The 23,063-nt window shown below is 36.0% G+C and overlaps 1 protein-coding gene across 3 annotated transcripts in view; it reads left to right on the forward strand.

Annotated features, from left to right (window-relative positions):
* The window catches only part of LOC145688047 (serine/threonine-protein kinase ATR-like), a 297,516-nt gene that overhangs the window by 35,162 nt on the left and 239,291 nt on the right, over positions 1-23,063 (forward strand). For all 3 annotated transcript variants that reach the window (XM_081761752.1, XM_081761751.1, XM_081761753.1), the window contains 3 exons: positions 192-362; positions 8,240-8,400; positions 13,717-13,881. In XM_081761752.1, coding sequence (XP_081617878.1) covers positions 192-362; positions 8,240-8,400; positions 13,717-13,881 — 497 coding nt within the window. The remainder of the gene's footprint in view (positions 1-191; positions 363-8,239; positions 8,401-13,716; positions 13,882-23,063) is intronic.

Here is a 23,063-nt window from a genome sequence, read left to right on the forward strand (position 1 = left end):
GTCGACTCACCTTTATATTAAAACAACAGATTACATCCTGCATAAAGCTTAATGTAATAATTTAAAAATTTGTAAATGTTCTATATTTATTACCCTGATTTAGTATTCGCGATCTTCAGTGTGGCTATGTAATTTTAATATAATATTTTGCCTCGTTTGAAAATATCTAATAACACTTTATCTTATTTTAGCTTTCAATCTATGGTTATTGGGTAGGTTTCTGTACCTCCTGAGCGTTGAAGATCTTAGAAGTATTCACGACCTTTGTGTGGATATGCAAAAAATGGTTATAAAAGTGCTTGGTGAGAACAATATATGGATGTTCGAGAAAGTTATTGAAAATTACAGGCTTTTACTGACAGGTAAATATTGCGTTCGCCTTGTGGTATACCTGTAGTATGTATGAGCATTAGCCATCATTTTCTATTGACAGTTACGAAATGGGGTAATTGTGTTACTAGTTCGTAGTTGTTTGCATGTTATAATAATATTCATGATTCAGTTTATGGTAATGTTCCTTTATGTTAGTATAGTTTGGAATGCGTTCTAGCTGAAACAGATTGCTAAGCTCTCTCGTGACTGTGTGGATAGTGTATGTGCCTTTTGGCGCGGGAGACCCGGGTTCGATTCCCGGCGGGAGCTCATGTAGTTCGGATCCCACGTTAAGCTGTAGGTGCGTGTCTCATATAGCCTCGCTTCCGAATGGATCACTAAACTCAAATCAACCCTGAAACATATTATTCTGTTTCGTTTTAGTCCAAACGTAAAAATAATAAAATAATACACTAAGAAAGAGGTAGCTCGATTACGTCCATTAAGTATCATTAATTTAGTGGCGTGAAGTTTAACTGTTTGTGAGGATGTAATTAGTATGTAACATTTTATTTTCACATTTGACTACTTTAGAATGTGTGAAACTTTTTATTTATTTATTTATTTTAAATAGGAGCGAAAACGCTCAAATACATATTCTCCTACTTTTATTTGAGAGCTTATGTACCGAATTTTACATTTGTAAGTGAATCTTCTTACAACGCCAACGAAATTTTCTTACAGCAATTCTCGGAAACGCTGAAACACATACTCTCTTATTTATGTTCAAGAGTTTATATACCGAATTTTAAATCTCCGACTTAAGTGAATCTTCACATTCAGCACTTTGTGAATAAATAAAAATAAATTTCAATATAATTTATATATATATATATATATGTGTTCTTTTCCCCATTTGCAGCGGAGTTGTCAGAAACGCTGGAATATGCGTTTCCTTATTTCTGATTAAAAATATATATACCGAATTTCAGATCTCCAACTTAAATGATTCCCCACATTCGCCACTTCTTGATTAAACAAAGGGAAATTTGAGTATTTTATAAATGTCCCCCGTTTCCTTTCTGGAGCACAATTTACGAAAACACTGAAATGCTTTTTCGCTTACTTTTAATGAAAAGTTCATATGCCGAGTTTCATCTCTTTAACGCCAGGGATTCGTGAGCTACATTAATCTTGGGGGAAATTTTGAACCCCCTTTTACGCCATTAGAATGGATATTTCCAAAAATCCTTCCTTATTCCTAACTTTCGTGACAAAAGAGTATTCTCCATATTTCACGTTTATACCTGTAGTAGTATGGCCTGGGCGATCATGAGTTACCCACTATATATATATTAGGGATGGCCAATTCCGGAATTTTTACTTTCCTGAATCCGGAAAGTAAGATCGGGAAAATTTCGGAATTCTTCCGAATTCCGATTTCGAAAATAATCCGGATTTCAGAAAATTCCGAATTTTCCCAAAATCCGGAATTCGGAAAAATTCCGATTTCGGAAAAATTACGATGTCGGAAAAATTCCTGAATTCGGAAAAGGTCCGGAATTTAGAAGAATACGATTTCGGAAAAAAATCGGAATTCAGAAAAATTAGTTTACTTTCTGTAATCCTATAAATATTGTTCTAATGCAAAGGAACAAATTTCCTTTTTGTAATCTTAAGAATGTATGATGCAAGCTGAAACTTACATTCTGAAGTGTACACTACTCAATCTTTCCAATGTTTTATATATTATTATTATTATTATTATTATTATTATTATTATTATTATTATTATTATTATTATTATTATTATTATTATTATTATTAGTTCATGTACTGTAAAAGAAAAAATATGAACCGTTAAGTAGCAGATTTTATCTATTGTTTTTTTTTTTATATGTTTTAACAGTAATGCACATACGCAATGAGTATCAGGGACAAGGACATATTAAGGTAAGGAATACTTTGCAGACTAGCAATAAATAACAGATAAACAATAGTTGCAAAAAAAAAAAAAAAAAAAAAACTGACTTGGGCACGTCAGGGGAGATCCACATTGCGCATTATGTTCCCGAGAATATAGGGACGCATTGAGACTCTAACAAAGAGCGTGGTGTTATGTTCGTTTGGCTAATTTTAATAAGGTGAGCCTGATGTATAAAGTTGTTAAAGTCATATTATTACGCCAAGAGCATTAACGTTAATATTAATGGCACTAATGAGCACTTACATTACACTAACGGTTCACCTCATTTTTGAGATGATTCTTAGATATGCGCCTGTTGGCATGCAGTTAGAAGACCCATGCTCATTATTTTTTTAAAAAAAGCACACGTTATCTGTGGAGTAGTAACGATTTGAGTCACTATCGTACACTAACGTAGCACCAGTGACGTGTAAAGTCGAAATTGGGGTCTGACGTAAGTGGCTTGTCAACTTCACGAACATTATATTTTCCTTATTCATACAGGGTTTATATCACCCGGGGGAAACATGAAATTCGGCGCCCTTAATTTATATGTACATCTATCTATGTATTGCCATTTTAGGCGCCCCTCCAATTAAACGCCCGCGGCACGTTCCTTCCCCCTTAATAGCGGCCTGTATTCATATATCTCTATATTTGAAAAAAGTCCTAACTGAGTGAGTGTCTTAACTGACTGATCAACGTTCAGGCCAAACAGCTTAAGCTAGAAACTTGAAATTTGGACAATACATACAGTAGGTACCACTAGGAAAGGGTTTTTGGAGATTCGACGGGGCAGTAGCAGAAGAGGGATGACAATTACTTCCTTAAAATGTCCATATTAGTGTTACCCACGAAACGAGACGAGACGAGAAAAAGTTTTATTGTCTCGTCTCATTTTTTTGGTAAAAGTCTCACCTTGATTCCTAAACGGTTCTCTCTTGTCTTAAATCAATTCTAGACAAGCTCTTTTCGTCTCCCTTCGAAAATTTCTAATCTCGTGTGTCGTAAATGTATATACAGTAGACTACCGACTATCCGGTCTGATGTTGCAGAAGGGCAAGCCGGATTCAAAAATGTCGGATACATTGGAGTACTATGATTAATCACTTGTTGCCCCACACATACCATTAAAAACACACTCTTTACATCAAATTTTGTCTTATTAATATTACATGAACACTTAGTACAGACAAGTAATTTATAAATATTTGTTATTTATTGTAACATACGTTCAAACGATATTACACGAAAAGGAGGTCAAAAAGAATAAAAGTAGTGTACACATTTTAAAATAAATTTAATAATGTCTAATTTAGTTGCAGGAAACATGAAAAAAATGTAAATTAGGAGTACTGACGTACTGCCGTAAGTAGTACGGATCACCCTTAGCGCCTCGCGATCAAAATTAACTAGGCCCAAAAGAGTCAAAATATATAGTATCTAGTTTTAGAAAATGTCCTTGATCGATGACTGTTTCTTCTTGGCACAGTCGCGTTTTTATGAAAGCGTTACAAGTTTAGTAGATCGTTTACAAAACATTTCTAATTTTATTACAGAGTTTCCTCTCTTTCTTTTTCTGCCTCTTAACTAGACCGGATAGTGTAGAGTCTAGTGTACTTGACGTTTGGAAATAACGCAAATAGTAGTCTTTGTGGAATAATTTATTAATAGGACCAGTGCCGGGTCGTTTCTGAACCCAGCATTATATACGCAAAATGAAGTAGCAATTTGTTTTGAAGCTATGTGGATACAATATGCTAATGGATTGTACGATATCCCCGTGTCCTATTCGCTCGGTTTTCACAAAATTAACGTAGGAATTCGTGAACTTTTATTTTGACACATATCAGTGATGATAAAATATGCTTTGGCCCCGCGTGGCGTAGTCGCTAATACTCTCATCTTTGGTGCGAGCGGTCCCGGGTTCGATTCCCGGTGGGGACACTCGGTCGTAAAAGTGTAACAGCTTTTTCGGGCCAGTCATTTTAAGTGAGGATTTTCCAGAGTTTCCCTCATTCACACTAGGCAAATGCCGGGATGGTACCTAACATATAGGTCCCAGGCCGCTTCCTTCCCTTTCCTCGGATAGTGTGCTCGCCGAGGGACGTCACCCTCATACGTGACGGGCTAAATGGCCATAAATGCCGACAGCTCAGAAATATAATCCCTAATAAAATATACTGGTTGTATCCCTTGTTAACATCGTCTGAAAACTTATGTTTAGGAGATTGTAGAAATATATGTCATAGGAAATATATCTGTGTATTCATCTATTTTCATGCCTGACACGATAGGAAACCAAATTTATACAATTTTCCAAACTCTAATGCAGTGTAACTATTTAAATTCGGTCGCAGAGGACCCAAAACAAATTTAAGCATTAATGAAAGTGAGATACACATTATGGTAATGTAAGCGAACATACAATAGAAGGTTGGTTCTAAATATTCTGTTGTACTCTTGGAGGATAAGGAAGATCACTAACGTCGTTCGATTGTTGGACACTACGAATTGAAGCTGATCCCCGAAGCAGATCTGCGTAAAACGACAACACGAGAAATTGCAAAGAAACTACGTGTTGATCATTCTATTGTAGTATGGCATTTTGAGAAACTAGAAAAGGTGAAAAGATGAATGAATTGACCGAGAATCAAAGAAATCGATGATTTACATCTGCTTTACATTGCTGCTACCTATGAGCGACGAAAGCGATACATTTTTCGAACATATTCACACAGGAAAGAAAATTAAATATTGTACTGTAAGCGACATCTCCTATCCATGTTTTAAGTTATATGACTAGTCAACCTTCACCTCGTTGTTGTCAAAATTCAGCATATATCAATAGATATAATAAGTCATAGCTAGGCTTAAACAATGTATACGCATCATACCTACACTACTTGACTCATAACAGGTCAAGTAATCAAACTTATACTACTTGACTCGTGTTTTAATACCATCCATCAACTGTAGCCTCTTCCTTCGCTCCCTGTTTCTTCTGCCACCATATTCACTAGCACGTCCTTCATGACGCAGTTCCTTTTAAGGTAATGTTCCAATCAGTTTCTCTTCCTCGTTTCTATTACACCTAAAATTGTTTTCTTTCCTACTATTTCTAACACTTTCTCATTTGTTTCCCGTTTGACCCAGCTAATTCTCTACATTCTTTACCAAGCACACATTTTCTAAAGCGGAAAATGCTCCCTAAATACCTAAGCTCACTATTTTCAGCAGATGCATAAATTGGGTACCATTCTATCTACATGAAAATTATATATGTCGATTATAGGAAACCGCTTCTCGCTATCTATTACCATATTTACTATACAGTGATTAACGTTAAAACCGAAAATGGTTGATTTGTACTACTTCCGGTTTGAATATTACATTCATCAGGGAACTCGATTCTTAACTATTGACTCTGTACATCGTGACCAAAATTGATGGTAATCCATCAGATAGTTCTTGAGACTGACTGCTTCCCTGACAGACAGAATGAATATATGGCTATAGAGTTTTGGTAACTAAATTCGCTAATGAGTGATGATGGAAGAAATACAAGAAAGAGAACCAAGAGAACCACTGGGAAAATTTTCAAACACAATATTAGTCATCGAAACCCTTATAACCTGGCTTAGAATACCATAGATGAAAACTCTACCACTGAGTCATCAATCATCCGCTTATTAGTTTTATTAATTATTATATTAATATAAATTAAGAATGCCTGCTTATATTAATTATTGAGCAATTACTTTACTTCGTAAAGCCAAAAAAATTATAAATTTGTATTTACTGTACGTAGGAATGTTGACAATAAGCGAATGTTATCAGAATGATTGTTGAAGGTTTCTTTTCCTTCATTACCTTTCGTCTGGTTGAAAAATAGTTTGCAGTGCTTTGGAACAGCTGCAGGTGGGAAAACGATAATGTTTAAGACATACTGGCGACTTTTTTGTGTGTGAAAAATAACACCTTCCTCATAAAGCAGTAAATAACTGCAGTAGCAATTCTCCACCTAAGTGATAAGACATCTCCAACTAAAAGAAAGTAATACAATTTGCAGTATATATTCATTATGGTGTTTTATTATTATTATTATTATTATTTTAACAGCTACTAGGTAGGGATGGCCAATTCCAGAATTTTTACTTTCCGGAATCCGGAAGGTAAAATCGGAAAAAGTCCGGATTTCGGAAAATTTTGCAGTATGAGTTTCTCTCTTCTTTTAATGGAGATTGCAGAGTATGTAGAGAAATAAGCATCGGAGAGAAATGTTAGAAATAAAATGTTATTTTTGAGTGGACTATTCATCTCTCATAATATTAGCTACCTCTGCTCTTCTGAAGTGGAGTGGGGGCAGTTTTGACAACTTACATTTGGACACCCATTTTTTTACTGCAGGACAGGATTCTACGAAAAGAAATAAGTAAATTTTATCCGAAACATTTTTTTTTTGGGGGGGGGTCATGATAGATGGCGATTTAATCTGTGAAAACTACTTTCACTAAGCTAAAGTTTCTTCAGTTGAGAGACCCCGTGTTTTATTCCAGAATAAATCTACCATAAACAGTACCAGCCTTTTTTCTTAAACTTTTTTTTCGAATTTTAATAGGTGCCATTAAATATGTCTGCATTCAGCGTGAACTCTGACAATCCAGATGTATAGTATGTGCAGTGCAGTTAGGTGCATTCTTCAGTGGTAAAGATAGTTTGACAACTAATCATTTTATTGGTTGCATGTCGCTGTGGTCCACGCTTATGGTACCTTAGAAGCTAGTCGTTTTTACATTTGACTTCAATTTCTTTCATTGAGAAAGATGTTCATCTAATTGTTCAAGAGTTTTATCAATCTCTTCATTCATATATTTTGCATTACTTTTAACCTATAAACTACGGATATTTCGTTTTCGAAATACGCTGTTTCTTGTCTTAAATACGGATATTTCGATTTCGAAATAGTACTACAATAACTTTTGTAACACTGGGAATCCTGTTTTAGTCCTGCGTCAGAGATCTCTGAATGGTGCTAAGACGACGTTGGAGGACTGAAGAAAAAAATCAGCCAGAAATACTTCACCATTGTTAGCCCAAACAAGCTACCATCCCCCCCTATTTTTTTGCTTTCTTTGCCATCCATCTGAAGTTTTGTTTGGCAGAAGTCATAAAATATTTCCGTTGTCACATGGAAAATGCCTGTGTTAGACTTGCTAACTCCTGGTTACATTACGGAAAGGCCTTTCTCATGTTATTGGTGGGACCATCTCTGTGTGTGAAAATTTTTACCTGAGATCAGGGTCTTTTGCGGTAATCTGGAACATTGTGAGAATTCTTGATAAAATTTCTCCCGCCTTAATTTTCAAGATAGAAGCTTGAAATTTGGTACACACATTTAGTCTACCGAGTAGTATTTATCAGATTTTTTTTTAGATATCTACGTTCACACAGGGCCGCTCCAGAGGGGCCGAAAGTGTGAAAAAAAAAATGTTTTTCCCCGAAATTTTCCCTTTGACCTCACTTTTCCCTCTCTTGGTATTTGGTATGGGCACGTAAGTGGTACCATTTGAAAGCATAGACATTCGTGAACACAAAACTTTTTTGTTTCATGTGTCTTCGATAAATAGTAGTGAAGAAATCGACGTCTTTGTAAACCCTTACGGAAACGCTTTAAATGGCGCCGTAAAAGGGGGGCTGCGACATTTAAATCCCTCAGTAGTTTAAAGGTTAAGTCTATTTTATACCACATCTAGCAACAAAGCAACATTGTATTAGAATTTATTGATTTTAGCTCTCTACAATTCCCCCAAATTTATAATCGTGCATATGTTTACTTGTGCAGAATGATATGATTATTTTATTTCGTGTAATTATATATATATATATATATATATATATATATATATATATATATATATATATATATATATATATATATATATATATATTTCTTTAAAGGTATTACAGGAGCCATAGTAAAAAACAAGTTGAACTGTAAGTTTGAACTATTTAAACCCAGTGTTGAGAGAGTACCCTGTATAGACGAAGAACTTATGCAATACTACCTTGAGGATCTGACAATGGAAGTAGCAGTGTATATTCAGAATAGAATACTTGAGGTATGCACAAACAAATCTTTCTTTCTTTGCATAGCATATTACTTTCTATTGAAACGTTAAGCACATTAACTTGCACGGTTAAGATTTTAACACTAGGTATGTATAAGGGCTGAGGGCTAGTAGTAATAGATGTCTATAATAAAGTCAATAGTACCTTATATTTCATTTGCTACTTCGATACATAGTCATAATGCGGAGGTCAGAATAACTGCATGAAGGAAATAATGGTAGCTGGCCTGTCCTGCATGGTGAAGTGACCCAAGTCAGGTGAGAATTTTTTGTTCTGTGTTATTCCATTTTTTATTCATAACTTTTCCTCCCTATCAAGATTATTATTATTATTTCTTATGCAATTCTACATACAAAAATACTCTCCTCATTTATTAGTCTTGTTTTCTCCAGTACTTTTACTGAGAAATCCGTCCCATTAGTTGTATCTTTCTGCACCAAAAATACACTCTACTCTCTATTTTGCAGCACTGTCAAGTGACTGCATCCCAAGATAACACACATCTCCTTGACTCTTCACAGCTGCTTTACTTTGTGGTGGACAAACACCGTGTGCGTGGGTCTTCTCTGTGTTCTCCCTGGGGTGCGGTGGCTCAGTGGTAGAGCATTCACCTCCGGTGCTTGGGGTCTCTGGTTCGATCCCAGGTCACGCCGTGTGAACTTTGTGGTGGACAAACACCGTGCTCGTGGGTTTTCTCGGGGTTCTCCCGTTTCCTCCCGCTTTCTTCATTCCACCATTTCATTCATCTCTCATCATCACCGTCTCCTTTAGTCTAACCGGCATAAGCGTGGGACGTAAAACTTACAGATTTTTATTTCATTTTTTCACTGCTACGTTTCTTTCCGCATTATTTCAGTCCCTCCTTATCTGGTGAGGTGTTCAGTGGGAACGTAAAGTATACTTTGTTCTCAATTTTGTTTCATCATGATTTCAGTTTTGCGTGTAACTAGTTTTCCATGGAATTCCTTTGTCCAATTATGCACCTACCCTGATACAAGTAGATATCCGTAGAACATTACGATTTCGTGGAAACACCGAACGAAGATGAATGGATGATCAGTGTGACGTAGATGGTGATGTGAGTATCTCCATGGTTCGCAGACTTGGCTGTGAGGAACTGAAGGAACTCACTTAAGGACGCTTTGGGACCAGGGCTATCTACAGGAAAGTTCTGTTAGGGAGTGTAGTAGTTCTGTTAGGGAGTGTAGTAGAAATCAGCACACTGTGTTATGTGTATCGTTAGCAATTGTTAACATGATTATTTAACAGTTTTGACGGAACAGAAATACATAACTAGATCCAAGATCAGGTTGATTAGGACCAGCGCTTCACCTAAAACATGTGCTCTTCCGGAATGTGAGAATTTAGCGATCCAAATCTGTCAATGACGTCACAGCCGAGGGTAATCAGCATAAACGTTGAGCTGTATGTGCACAATGCCAGAATGTACCAAGGGGTCGCCGAACAGTGTTGTGCATAACACTGCGTGTAAAATTTATGTTAAATTATAAAAAATGAAGAATATTATTACTCTTGTACAAATTCAATTAAATGTTTAAACATGTTTAATAAGCACGTTTAATAATATTACGGTGAGTTTATGGTTTTGTGAAGTAGACTCATACAATTTTGTTGATATTCCATAAACAAATATCCCATTAATATCCCTAATATATTCCATAAGTCATATTTTAAGGAAAAAAAATCTACAAGGAATATTTTACTTTTGGGGGGATGTTTTCTTTGGATAAAATTTTCCGAAAACTCCTTAACTTCGTTCGTATTCCACAAGAAAATGTACCATTAACTGCAGCATGACACGATTGAGTTTAAGGAACTGGAGCGAGAAAAATTTGTTGTGGTGGTCCTACATTTTATTAATACACATTTTACAGTTGAGAAACATTCCTTGCTAGTTACCCATACACGTGTTTTTTCCTTTGCCGCTCTTTTATTCTTACTATCATTTTTCTTAAAACTGTTTTTTGTCCTATTTCATCAATAACTTGTATTTTTAAATGTTTGTTTCTGTTTTTTCTTTTCTTTTTTCTTTTCTTTTTCTTTTTTTTTACATAACTAAACACACAAAATGTTTTCCTTTGTGTATTCATTTCATTTCTCCAATATATTTATTGACCAACCCGTCCCACTAGTTTTAGATCCACCTATAATCTCTTTACATCGAAACTTGCAACACTATCACGTAATAGCCCGGTTGCTGGAAAGGACAATAAACGCCAAATGAACCTACTAGCACGTGACATGGCCGCGGTGGATCAGTGTGGTGGAACGCTAACTCTGGCGCGTGGGGTCCGTGGTTCAACCCCAGATCCAATCAAATTGGCTTTCTGGGATAAATACTGTGTGCGTGGGTTTTCTCGGAGCTCTCCCATTTCTTCCCGTTTTCTTCATTCCACCAATTTATTGTTTTGTATCTTTAGTTCCGTATTTTCTTCGCCCTTTATTTGATTTTCCCCTGAAAAGTCAAGGACATTATCTAATATTGTCTAAGATATAAAGCCCCTATATTTGGTGGCCGAGCTTGGCCAGGGTCAGGCTCGGCTCGATAAGAGAGGCTATGTTCTATAGTTTGGCACGTTGGGAGCTTACGAATTCAGTTCAACTTGACTTGTATTAATACACTTTCACTTGTCGAATCTCACATATCTCATCACGGTTGTTATAGTGATAACACTTACGCCAGTCACAAGTAGGAATAGTAGTTGTCTTGGCTCCCTGTAAGCGACTAGTCGCGGTCATCTAATTTCAATAATAATAATAATAATAATAATAATAATAATAATAATAATAATAATAATAATAATAATAATAAAAATAGTCAATTTCATAATACACCAGTAACAGAAATGCAAGTTAAAGTTTCGTTCAACTACCATTTAAAAGAATGAGCCAACCTTGCTTAAAACTGCATATCCGGCTTCCGAAAAAATCTTGATTATTTATTGTCATGTTTCAACATAAAAGATTGTTTCTTTGAATAAAAGATTATAACATAAATATACATTGAAGATACATTATAATAATAAAATCAACATTGGCAACTAGATTCCTTGTCATAAAGTTACAACAGTTCAATTTTTTTTTTTTTAAGAATAGCTCTGTTATTTCTCTTAACATATTTTCGTTTTAAATTGCTGTAACACACTGTCACTCTTCTCACAAGGAAAGGACATGAACCTGTCAACGGGACTTCCTAATCAAACTTAGTCCATTGGATAAACGTAACAAAGATATGTTCATGCACAAAAAATTAGGTGCCATGGACAACGGAATAAGTCCCTGGGGCCCATTGACCCTGTTAGTATAAAGAAAATCGTAGACTCGCAGTGAAACAGCTATTGCATCAACACTGTTCAGTGGAAAGACATGGTTTATAGTTCATTTTCTTCAGCATGAAACAAGCTTTCCAGAGGTGCTATGTATTGCGGCCCCTAACGTACTTGAACAGGGAAAACTGGGAAAATGTTGGGAAAATTCCCTCTAGAAATCCCTCCCATCAACTTTGGACCCCTCTGGAGTGGCCCCGGGTAAAAGCACACAATCCAAATGTATTTCAAAAAATAGTATAAGGGATAAGAAATGTATATACCAAGTTTTGTATTGATAGACGGAATAGATATGAGGGAAAAGCTTGTACACGAATACACGATTTCCCCTCATATCTATTCTGTCTATCAATACAAATTTTGGTACACACATTTCTTATCCCCTATAGCATTTTTCGAGATACACTTGGATTGTGGGGTTTTTCCCGGGACCATTCCAGAGGGGTCCAAAGTTGATGGGAGGGATTTCTAGAAAGAATTTTCCCAACATTTTCCCAGTTTTCCCTGTTCAAGTACGTTATGGGTTCCAGTACATAGCACCTCTAGAAAGCTTGTTTCATGCTGAAGAGAATGAACTATAAACCATGACTTCCTAATGAACAGTGTTGATGCAATAGCTATTTCACTGCGAGTCTACGATTTTCTTTATACTAACAGGGTTAATGGGCCCTATGGACTTACTCAGTTGTCCATGGCACCTAATTTTTTGTGCATGAACATATCTTTGTTATGTTTATCGAATAGACTAGGCTTGATTAGGAAGTCCCGTTGACAGGTTTATGTCTTTTTTTTTTTTTTTTTTTTTTTTTTTTCAGTATTTCACGTTTAGAATTTAGTGCTAACAATGTCGATCGATTCCTAACACTATAATGCGGCACTCTTATTCGTATATTTTCTAAACAATATTTGCTACTATATTTGTTATCCAATACCATTTGAATAAAGAATTTATCAATAATTTTCCTCCTTTCCGATAGAGATTGAAGTCGCCAAAATGTTAACGAATATTCATAGTCATGTGAATAGTAATCCTTTTCATTTTATAGCCTTATGAAATATTTTTGTACAGCTTGCATGATAACAATAATAAATGCTGTACCACTTTAATGACGTCACATCATTGACAAATAGTACTGCATTCTGAAAATATCATATGACGTAGTTTGTGTCCAGATGCAGTAAGCACTTTATATAAATGGGAATCCAGTAGTGACTCGCCACACACTCTTCTCAAATAAGAAGAAAACAAATATAAATTCCATCACTGAAGTAATCTACTTCTCATAAAGGCAATGCGCAGTGCATTAAAAGAAACACAATTGCGAACACATGAAAGTTATCAGAAATATACATGTTTTTTATAGCGGAGCGAGAGAAAAATGCCGTCACATCTTTATGATCATTTTAGCAGTTGCATTTCATCATGCGTTGGAACTACGTAAGTTATTCGGCATCACCTAGGATACTTCGAGGAATCTAGTGGGCCAACTTCCAATCTGTTGTTGTTCTCTTACTTCCGTAACTTTAATGCGCAGTGCCGACTACTGATACGGTGGCTACTACTGGCACAATTATTCTAAGTGCCTCTTGCATTGAAATAATTGTTTGGAAGAGAGCGAAATGGCATCTCGAGATCTGCCTACGAATGAATGAATAAAAGAGAAACAAAAAAATATCTGAACTTCAAAAGACAGATTTTTAAGCTTGGAACAATATTGTATAATTGAAAACAGCTTTTAGTGAGTTAAGGAACCGTTATCAAGATAACTAGGCACACTTGATAGGCTTCACATTTATTGTGCAGTTCTAAAGTTTAGTGCATTTTATAAATAATATAATACAAGTAAGTAGAATTGCTACATAATTGATTGAAAAAATCAAAACTTTAGTTACTAACTATACGTAATTACTAGACTGTCCTACAAGCGTTAATGTGATGATTTTCTTTTTCTTTTATAGGTCGTACAAGAAGTGCTACCTATTGTGCAGAGGATTTCCTCAACTACTTGTTGCAATTTAGTCCTTGACCTCACGGGAATGCTTGAAATAAATTCGACAATGAGATTGAAAATTTTGGAGATGTTTGGGACTAGTTTTGATAAGGATAGGGAAAGTACTTCACTTGTAAGTACACTTCTTTTTATTAATATACTAGCGTCAATTACCCGCTTCACTGGGTCAAATTAACAAAAAATAGTAATATATATATATCGTTAGTCAGTCACTTTTTACTATTACTAAAGCGCTCTTTGATATTGGTCATTTTCGATTATTTTTATATGTCTTCTTCCTCTCCTCCCCCAAGTTGTGGTGCTGAATTTGGATTTAAACGGGATCGTAAGTGTCACTGTTGAACTCAACAACCCAGAAACTATGAATTCGACACTAATATTGGTTATTTTCGATAATTTTTAATGTGTCCTTCCCTCCCCCTCCCCTAAGTTGCTTCGTCAAAGTAATATGATAAAAAACATCTCAGGTACAAATCTCATCTATGTTGAGAATTTGATCGTAATCTATCGGGTGGTTCAAGAGTGATGAAGTCACAAAGATAGTCACTTTTATTTTTATTTTATTTTATTATTATTTTTTTTTTTACTTATATCACCCCTTCCCCCTCCCCGTCGTTGCACCGTCAAAGTAAAATGACAGTAATCATCCCAGGTCTGAACCTCATCTATGTTGAAAATTTGATCGAGATTGGTTGGTGGTTCTTAAGTTATATACAGGGGAAAGACAAAAAAATCTAAAAACATTTCATACAGGACATGTAAGTTTGACCCTCCACTGTAAAACACATATTTCGGTTGCCGATCGTTTTGTTTTCAATGTCATGTGGACCTTCCTCTTCCGTCAACAGTAACCAGTTCACCTGTGAGTGTCGTGGTGTGAAAGTGGTGCGGTAAAATGGGCGACCTGACAGACTTCCAAAGAGACATGATCGTTGGTGCCCGCCTGGTTGGAGCTTCAGTGGCAACAGTGGCGAACATTGTGAAGGTATCGAAAGGCACTGTGTCCAATGTCACGAGGGCATGCACAATTCATGGGCAAACGACGTCTGCAAAGCACAACAGTGGTCGAAAGACAATCCTGTCAGTGGTCGAAAGACAATCGTGTCAGATAGGTACCGGAGGACATTAAAACGGATTGTAGCAGCTAAAAAGAAGACCACTGCAATGAAAATTACGTCTGAACTCAATTCTGGTCTACAGAACCCGGTTTCATCGAAAACAGTGCGACGGAAACTTCATAAAATGAAAATTCATGACAAGGCCGCTATCGCGAAACCCCTGACCACAGCAGTAAATGCGAAGAGGCGTATCCAGTGGTGCAAGGACCACAAGGCATGGACTCATGAGCAGTGGAAACACTTAATGTAGTCCGACGAATCGACCTTCACTTTGTTTCCAACAACCGGTCGTGTTTACGTATGGAGAACACCGTCGTAGGCCTATGATACAGACTTTCTGCTCCCAACTGTAAAGTATGTTTTGTTACAGTATGGGCAGTGATTTCGTGGTTTTCTGCTGGTCCCATCATAGCCCTGCATAGAATGATGAATGCTAAGGCGTATGAGGCCATTTTGGGGGACCAGATTCTAGCCATGACCCAAATATTGTTCCCTGATGGTGATGGCATCTACCAAGATGATTTGGCACCCTGTCACGCTGTAAAAACGGTGAAATCATGGTTTGAGTAGCATGACCAGGAGCTATCACACCTCCCCTGGGTCCCCCAATCACCAGATCTGAACATCATTGAGCCATTGTGGTCTGAGTTAGAAAGACGTGTTCGGTCTCATTACTCTCCACCAGCATACCTTACGGAACTGGAGCATGTTTTGGAGGAGCAATAGTATAAAATTCCACACATCACGATTCAGGAGCTGTATGCTTCCATTCCACGTCAGATCGAAGCTGTACTAGGTATGATTTTCATACTTTTGCAAACGTTTTAGATTTTTTTTGTCCAACCCCTTCCCCCATCCTTCCCCCTACCCTACGTTCTACCATGAGATCGGTCGGGTGGTTCAAGAGTTCTTAAGTTTTATTTATTTTTATAATCTTGACATTGCCGTCAAACATTAGTCCCTAACCGAAAGTGTGCTAGAAACATAAGCTAGTCTAGGGTTTACACCTGAAGATCATCAAAATCGGTCCAGCGGTCTAGGAAAAGTTAGCGGGCAAATAGCGATCCATGGGCGGCGATTAGGGGGGGGGCAAGGGGGGCAGTTGCCACCCCACTTTTTTGAAGTGCTCCATTAATGTATATAGTTTCATTTAGAAATGTAAAGTTTTTGTATGTATTACTGGTTCATAGAAAAAATGATGCCATATAATATTTGCCGTTGCGTGAGTACGTATTGGTTGTCTTCCCTGCATCTAACATTGGAGTTAAGAAAGATGCAGGAGTTGCGTTTTAATTGCCACGGAAAATGGCCCCAAAATTAACCTATTAGAGTTCAACAATTCCAACGTACTTTCATTTCTTTCTACAAGGGCTCGATGTGTTAGCCGCTTTGAAAGTAATTGAGAGAACATTTGAAAAACGAAAGTCTTCTACAAGTTATTCTTTAATTGCAGAAAAATCAACAGTACCTAAAATGTCTTTTCTTCTTTCTAATAGTAAGGAATATTGATTAAAAAGAGAGTAATAAGAAACAATTTCTACCTTTTCCATTGTTTTACAGTGTAATATACGAGTGAAATGGTGTGTTTAGGGGTGTACGAGTGCATATACAATTAAATTTAGTGAATTCGACAAAATTCTAGGTTTTAGGATTATTTTGTATAACTGGAGTGTGGAGTAGTTCTAAGTATTGTTGAGTTTTGATGTATTCCAAGAAAGCCAAAACTACACCTAATAGCAACAAACATGTTTTGAGAAGCTAGAAAAGTATTTCTTTAAATGTAGCATATGCTTGTAGTTTACTGTCTTTCTAAGAGTTATAACATACATTTAATAGTATGTGTGGAATTAAAAATATAAGTTGTTTATTAATCCCCAGTTTCAATATAACTTTTGCAAAACAAGCTTCATTACTATGATTAATTTTATCCTTTCTGTTTATTTGTTTTGCAAATTTGTTATTAAATAATCTGATCACACAATATTTTCCTGACAGAATATTATGTTCATGAGCAAGGAATCAAATCTCTTCTTACACCTTCATTGTTTAAGAGTAGAAAGGGCTAGTATCTACTTGCGTTGCTCTTGTCAAGTTACTTAATAAAATATGAAATACGATATACGGTATTAATTCAGAAAGATAGTATCCTATTAGTTATACAACCTTTCGTCATACCAAAGTGTTAGCATCAACCAGGTAAACTAACATTAATATACAAACAGGGCTGGATTTAGGGGGATGCACCGTAGCATGTGACCCCCCCCGTTCTGAATATACACTATCTAAAGTGAGAAACTGGCAGTGGAAATAGCAATAATACACTTTCCTAAAATTTCATGTCATGTTTCCGTTTCGGGCTTAAAAGAAAGAGGTTTTGCTAAACACAATAGTTTAAGTCAGTTCCTCATACACATCACAGATGCCTAAAGGCATTTTAAAAAATTTAAATTTGATTCAAATCTACTGATAGTTATTGGTGCACCCCCTCAGAAAATCCTGGGTCCGGTCCTGTATACAAATATTCAGATCATGTCTTGCCCCCCCCACTTTTAACGTCCAATCGCCGGCACTGTAGCGATCCATTCAGTTTTATTTACTAGCTGAAGTGCCCGTTCTTTGCACGGGGAAAATAAAGTTTATACAAAATATTTGAAAGTAAAGAAACGAGTTAAATAAATAAATAACGAAGAGCAAAGCCTTGGGCGTTCCCATTATCAATATAAGTGAAAAAATAAAATAAATAAATTAATAAATAAATAAGATACCCCGGCAAGCTTACATCCTCATTCTTCCCTAAACTTGAGCTTAAATGTCATCGGAATTGTCACTAATCAGCTTAGTAACCCCGAAAATATGAATTTGTCAGTAATATAGATAATTTTCGATTATTCTTTCATATTACATTTCCCACCCCGTAGGGAACTAATGGGGCTAAACTTTAACTTAAACGACATTGGAAGTGTAATTGTTCACCTCAACGACCCCAGTAAACCCAATGAACTGTGGATTTGATATTGATATAGGTTGTTTTCTATTATTTTTACTTGTCCCCCTTCCCATTTTTCATATTACCCCCACAATATTTTGTTTCTTTTGTGAGATTATAAATAACATGGGTATCATCAATTTAATTTGAAATTGATCCATGCATTGCAGAATTATGCTGGAACATACATGTTGAAACATATATATTGATTGATGCCCTCTTGAAGACGACGAAATCCTGTAACACAGTCAACTTATTTTAAATGAATATATATATATATATATATATATATATATATATATATATATATATATATATATATATATATATATATATATATATATATATATATATATATATGTACCAAGTTTTATTGTGTGATCGGAGGACCTGATTTGTAATGGACTATGTTCATAGGACCAAGCTCAGTCCACAGATACACAACGGGACGTTCGGTTTGATATAACATATATTTAACACTAAGCAAATCTACAATTTAACTATTTACATTACACAAGCGTTGTTGAATTATTATGATAATTATGTGACGGCTTGATATAGTTCAGTAACACTTGATGTTTGTAGATAACGTCTATGTATTGCTCTGTTGCGCCACGAATACGATTTTAATGATTGCGAAATGAAATGCAATGTTTAATCGCAGCTGAGCTGCTTACTCCCAGCCTATGTTTTCAATGTCCACTTGCTAACTGTTCACTGCCCTTTTCTGTTTCTGTTAGATTTTAAAAAGAACCAACCAAAAAGAAGAAAATGTCTCTTGGCTCTTTCCTTCCTTTGTCCACTACCCCTGCTATGAGGGCGAAAATCAATGGATGGGGGTGAAGGGGACCGTAGTTCTTGGGAACTGTTGGCTATCTAGGTTAGAACACACACGAGAAAGAAAAGAAATGCACGTTTTTAAAAATGAAGTAAATCCACTGCTATATACACCAACAAGTTTTATGTTTTCTAAGTCGACAGGATCGTTAGATAATTTTACGGATAAATTTTAACCCCCTGCTCCCTTTTAGAATACGCATTTTAATAAGGTATTATGTATAAAACCTCATCTACGGACAAACATCGTTACATTCATTTATGTACGAGTGTATATATACTAGCTGAAAAGTGTGGTTCCTCGTACGGGAATGATGTTTATGGAAAATATTTGAAACGCTTCCCTCCTTAGGATACGCGTTTCAATGAAAGTGTAATGTTGAAAATCCGCACTGTCTGTCTTTTCCCCCGTCCCCGACTCCAGAACGATGCGGGATGAATTTCGACTTAAACGGCTTCACAAATACTATTAATCATCTTAGCAACCCTGAATACTGTGGATTTTACACTAAAATTGGTCGTTTCGATTATTTTAGGTGCATTCTAGGAGGAATCCACTACATTCATATCTATCTATCTATCCATCCATTTTGTATATATATACCATAGTAATTTGCAGGTTTTTGTCGGATTTTAGACGACCGAAATTCAGGTGCGCCTTAGATTAGATGTATATACGATACTACAATGCACGTATAAGATAAACTCTACTACAGTCTCTAATACCGGTAATTATACATCACTCTCCCTGAATGAAAAGAAGGGAAGCCGGCCTCTTGTACGGTCTGTTTCGTAAGGAATCAGTAGTGTCCACAAATTTCTGATAATAGTGAAAGTGATTGACAAAAAAGTTGATAAGACACAAGATACCAATGTTGCAAGCTAAAGTATCATATATTTGTAGACAATTACAAAACATGTATCCTATAAATGTTTAAATAATCAGCGCCAAAGTTATGATATGAATATTCGCATATTCATGCGCTTTAAATTTGAAGATTTTTCTTTTTCTGAAAAAAAAAAAGCGAAAATTCAGGTGTGACTTACATTCGATGGCGTTTTGAATTTGAAGAACTACGGTGCATATATATATATATATATATATATATATATATATATATATATATATATATATAGGGTGGTCCAAAAGTGTATGAACAACGTAATAAGTGGTAAACATTGCAAAATATATAACCAAAGTAACATATAGGTGGGAAATAGGGATAAGGAAAATGTTTGAGGTCACATCACAATGACTTCCGCCATCTTGAATTTTACGCAGTTTCTTAAATGGAAACCATACATATGATATGTCATTCTAATAGCAAATTGTCGTAGAAAATGATTGGTAGTGTTAGTTTTGCTCTTGCGCTCACAGTTAAGAAGTTATGGCTGTTTTTTTGTGTCCCCAACATGACAGTTTAGTTATACGGCAAGGACTACTCACTGTTACATGACGTGTTTCCCGTTCCGGTTGATTGTCAGATGCATTTTGAATTCCCAGTCACACAAAACCTTGCGCCAAGTGTCGGATGTAATGTTGAAACATGCGTGTACAATTCATTCGTTGAGATACCGAACTTTCCTATTTTTTTACTGCATACACAAGAGACTTATGGCCTCACGGGTATTAATCCAGTGGGACCAGATCAGGATAAGGTGGTGGTTATTCTAGAGCACCTCACTGACCAATCCATGCATTAAGAAACTACTAATTAAGGTACTCGCGTATACAGGTACCGTAATGGGATGGGGCGCCATCGTGGTGGAAAAATGTAGGGACTGGCCCTACATCCGACAGCAGTGATGGCAGCATGTCTTCTAACATGAGCTGATAACACATCGTCGTTAGGGTCCCGTCGATGAAGAATGGACTCACAACGCGAGTCTTCCATAAACCACACCATCACCTTGCCAGAAATAACTGCGGATGTGTCGAGCTAATGCTGATTGTATTTCCCAACCAGTATCGCATGTTCTATTTGTTAACCTCGACCGACACGTAAAAGTTCGCCTCGTCAGTAAATAATATGTCAGAGGCGAATATGTGGTTTTGTTGTAGCTGCTCTGTGGCCCGTTGAGCAAATTTCAAACGACGCTCTGGATCTTAAGTGAAGTTGCAGCTTGTAAATGTGCCACTTTTTCACTGACATTGCGTTTGATTGAGTTTCGACTAGCACTACTTTCGCTACAATACGCATGCTTCTCTCGGGACTTTTACTAAATGATGTTAAAACTGCTACAGTTGTTGCCTTGTTTGTCGTCATGCATGGTCTGCCAGTGTTGGGTCGATCTACCATAGTGTTGGGTTTCTAAGAATTTCTTCAGCACTTTGAACACAGCACTATTGCTGATGGCAGTCCTTTCGGGATGACAGCGGTTGAAATCGTATGCAACCGTATGCAAGGTCTTAATTGAAAACAAGGAAACACGTATTTCAGCGTTTTCGAAAGTTCCTCTCCCACTCATAATCGTTCAGGATATACTAATATATCTAGAAACTTGAGATTTGAACAGAGAATTCCTTTTGTTACTAGAGCAATTAATAAAAAGAAAATAAATAAAAATTGAAATACATATACTAAGGCAGGTAAAGTGGATTCAAATGTTTTGCCCAGTATAGAGTACCACATGAATTGCTGATGTTAGGGAGATGAAATTCAGTATATACAAAGTTCACCAAAAATAAGCAGACACGTTTCCCAACTTTTTAAATAAAATCCATTTTAAAGGAAAAAAGGCATTTTCTACTTCTTTTTCTATGTACTGAAAGTGACATTGTATTGTTTGTAATCGCATCTCGGGAAGACAGCTGAAAATTTTGAAATTAATTTTGAAATATACTTAATACCTAACTCGAGCTAGGTTTTGGTTAAAAAAGCGTATCTTAAGGGAGTATGGGGCTCAGAATTACTAATGAAATATTATTTTGAAATAAATATTTCTCGAGCTCCTTAAGTTAGGAAGATTAAATTCTGTATTACAAATAAGTGGACACGTGACCCAGTATTTTCCAAAATTCCGATTTTAAGAGGGGAAGGGAATCGTCGTTGCCACGTTGTAATCGACATTATCTGTTGCTTGCCCGTTTGAAATGAATTTTGGAACTTATTTAGTACCTACATCAAGTGTATGAAATCACATTGCTTAACAGATATATCCTAAGAAGTAGTTCAACATTTATATCAAACACAGAGTATCTTAGGGGATTTTATAATTACATTTTCGTTGAAATGCGTATCCAAAGAGGGTTCAGATATTTTTCGTGAACATTTGCCCTGTGCAAAAAATGGTGATTTTAGCTAGCATATACATTAAAGGATGATTCCTAACTGAGTAACCAATGCCTAGATCAAAGTGCATAAGCTAGACTTGAAACTGAAACGTAAGGTATCACTAAGGATTTTTTTTCTTAATTCAGTGTGAAAAGGGGTATGGGGTGGTTGCAGTTTTTATAAGGTGTTCATGTCTCGGAATCTCTTACGATTAGTGTCATAAAATTTGGTTTTTGAACTTTACATTTAAAATAGTTAAACACACGCTTCAGCTTTATTCTTTCGAGCGACAGAGGGAGAGAAAGTATGATGATGATGAAACAACATATTAAAAAAAAAAAAAAAAAAATAGGTGGAATTAGAAATTTCAACGAATTTACATGTTTCATAACCCATAGATACAGAAAAGGTGTTTTTTCGACTCCGTCTGTTCGTTTTGATGTATAATCGCCTAGAAATCACATCATTCAACATATCTCAATCAAATTTTGAACTTACGTTTTCATGTGATTCTCCAGATAAGTTTTTCAAATTTTCTTCCTACTTCTAAAGATGAGGGTAGTTTTCTCAAGAAGGAAAAGAAAAAGCTATTTTCATAAATCACGATTTTATTAACATTCCCATACTCATAACTCATTGGTTCGGAAAAGATCAAGAAGGGGTACGATTTTCTCAGAAACGACTCAAACGATTTTAATCCTATTCCATAAGTAAATACAGGGTGGGCCATAAGTCCCTTACCAGCGCTTGTAAAATCCGTGTTCGTAGAAAATAGTGAATAACAACCATGTAGTAACATAGTAGGCCGAGGGGGAAGTTGGATTGTGATTTTGACCAAGATGGCGGCCATCTTAAAAGCCGCCATCTTGAATTCGCGTCAAGATTTTTAAATGGGAACATGGTCATGCGGTACATCATTTTAGGCTAGAATTTAAAGATAAACACAATGGTGAAATCGGTTTGTTGATATCTTAATTTGTTCAAAAGTTACAGGCATTTCAAATTGCTAATTTTACCTGACACAATCATAGTCAACGTCTTGCGAATAAAATCAGAAAAATAAACACACTGCTGAACA

Source organism: Thermobia domestica, chromosome 6, assembly GCF_964235325.1.
Source record: "Thermobia domestica chromosome 6, izTheDome1.hap1.1, whole genome shotgun sequence".
Taxonomy (NCBI): domain Eukaryota; kingdom Metazoa; phylum Arthropoda; class Insecta; order Zygentoma; family Lepismatidae; genus Thermobia; species Thermobia domestica.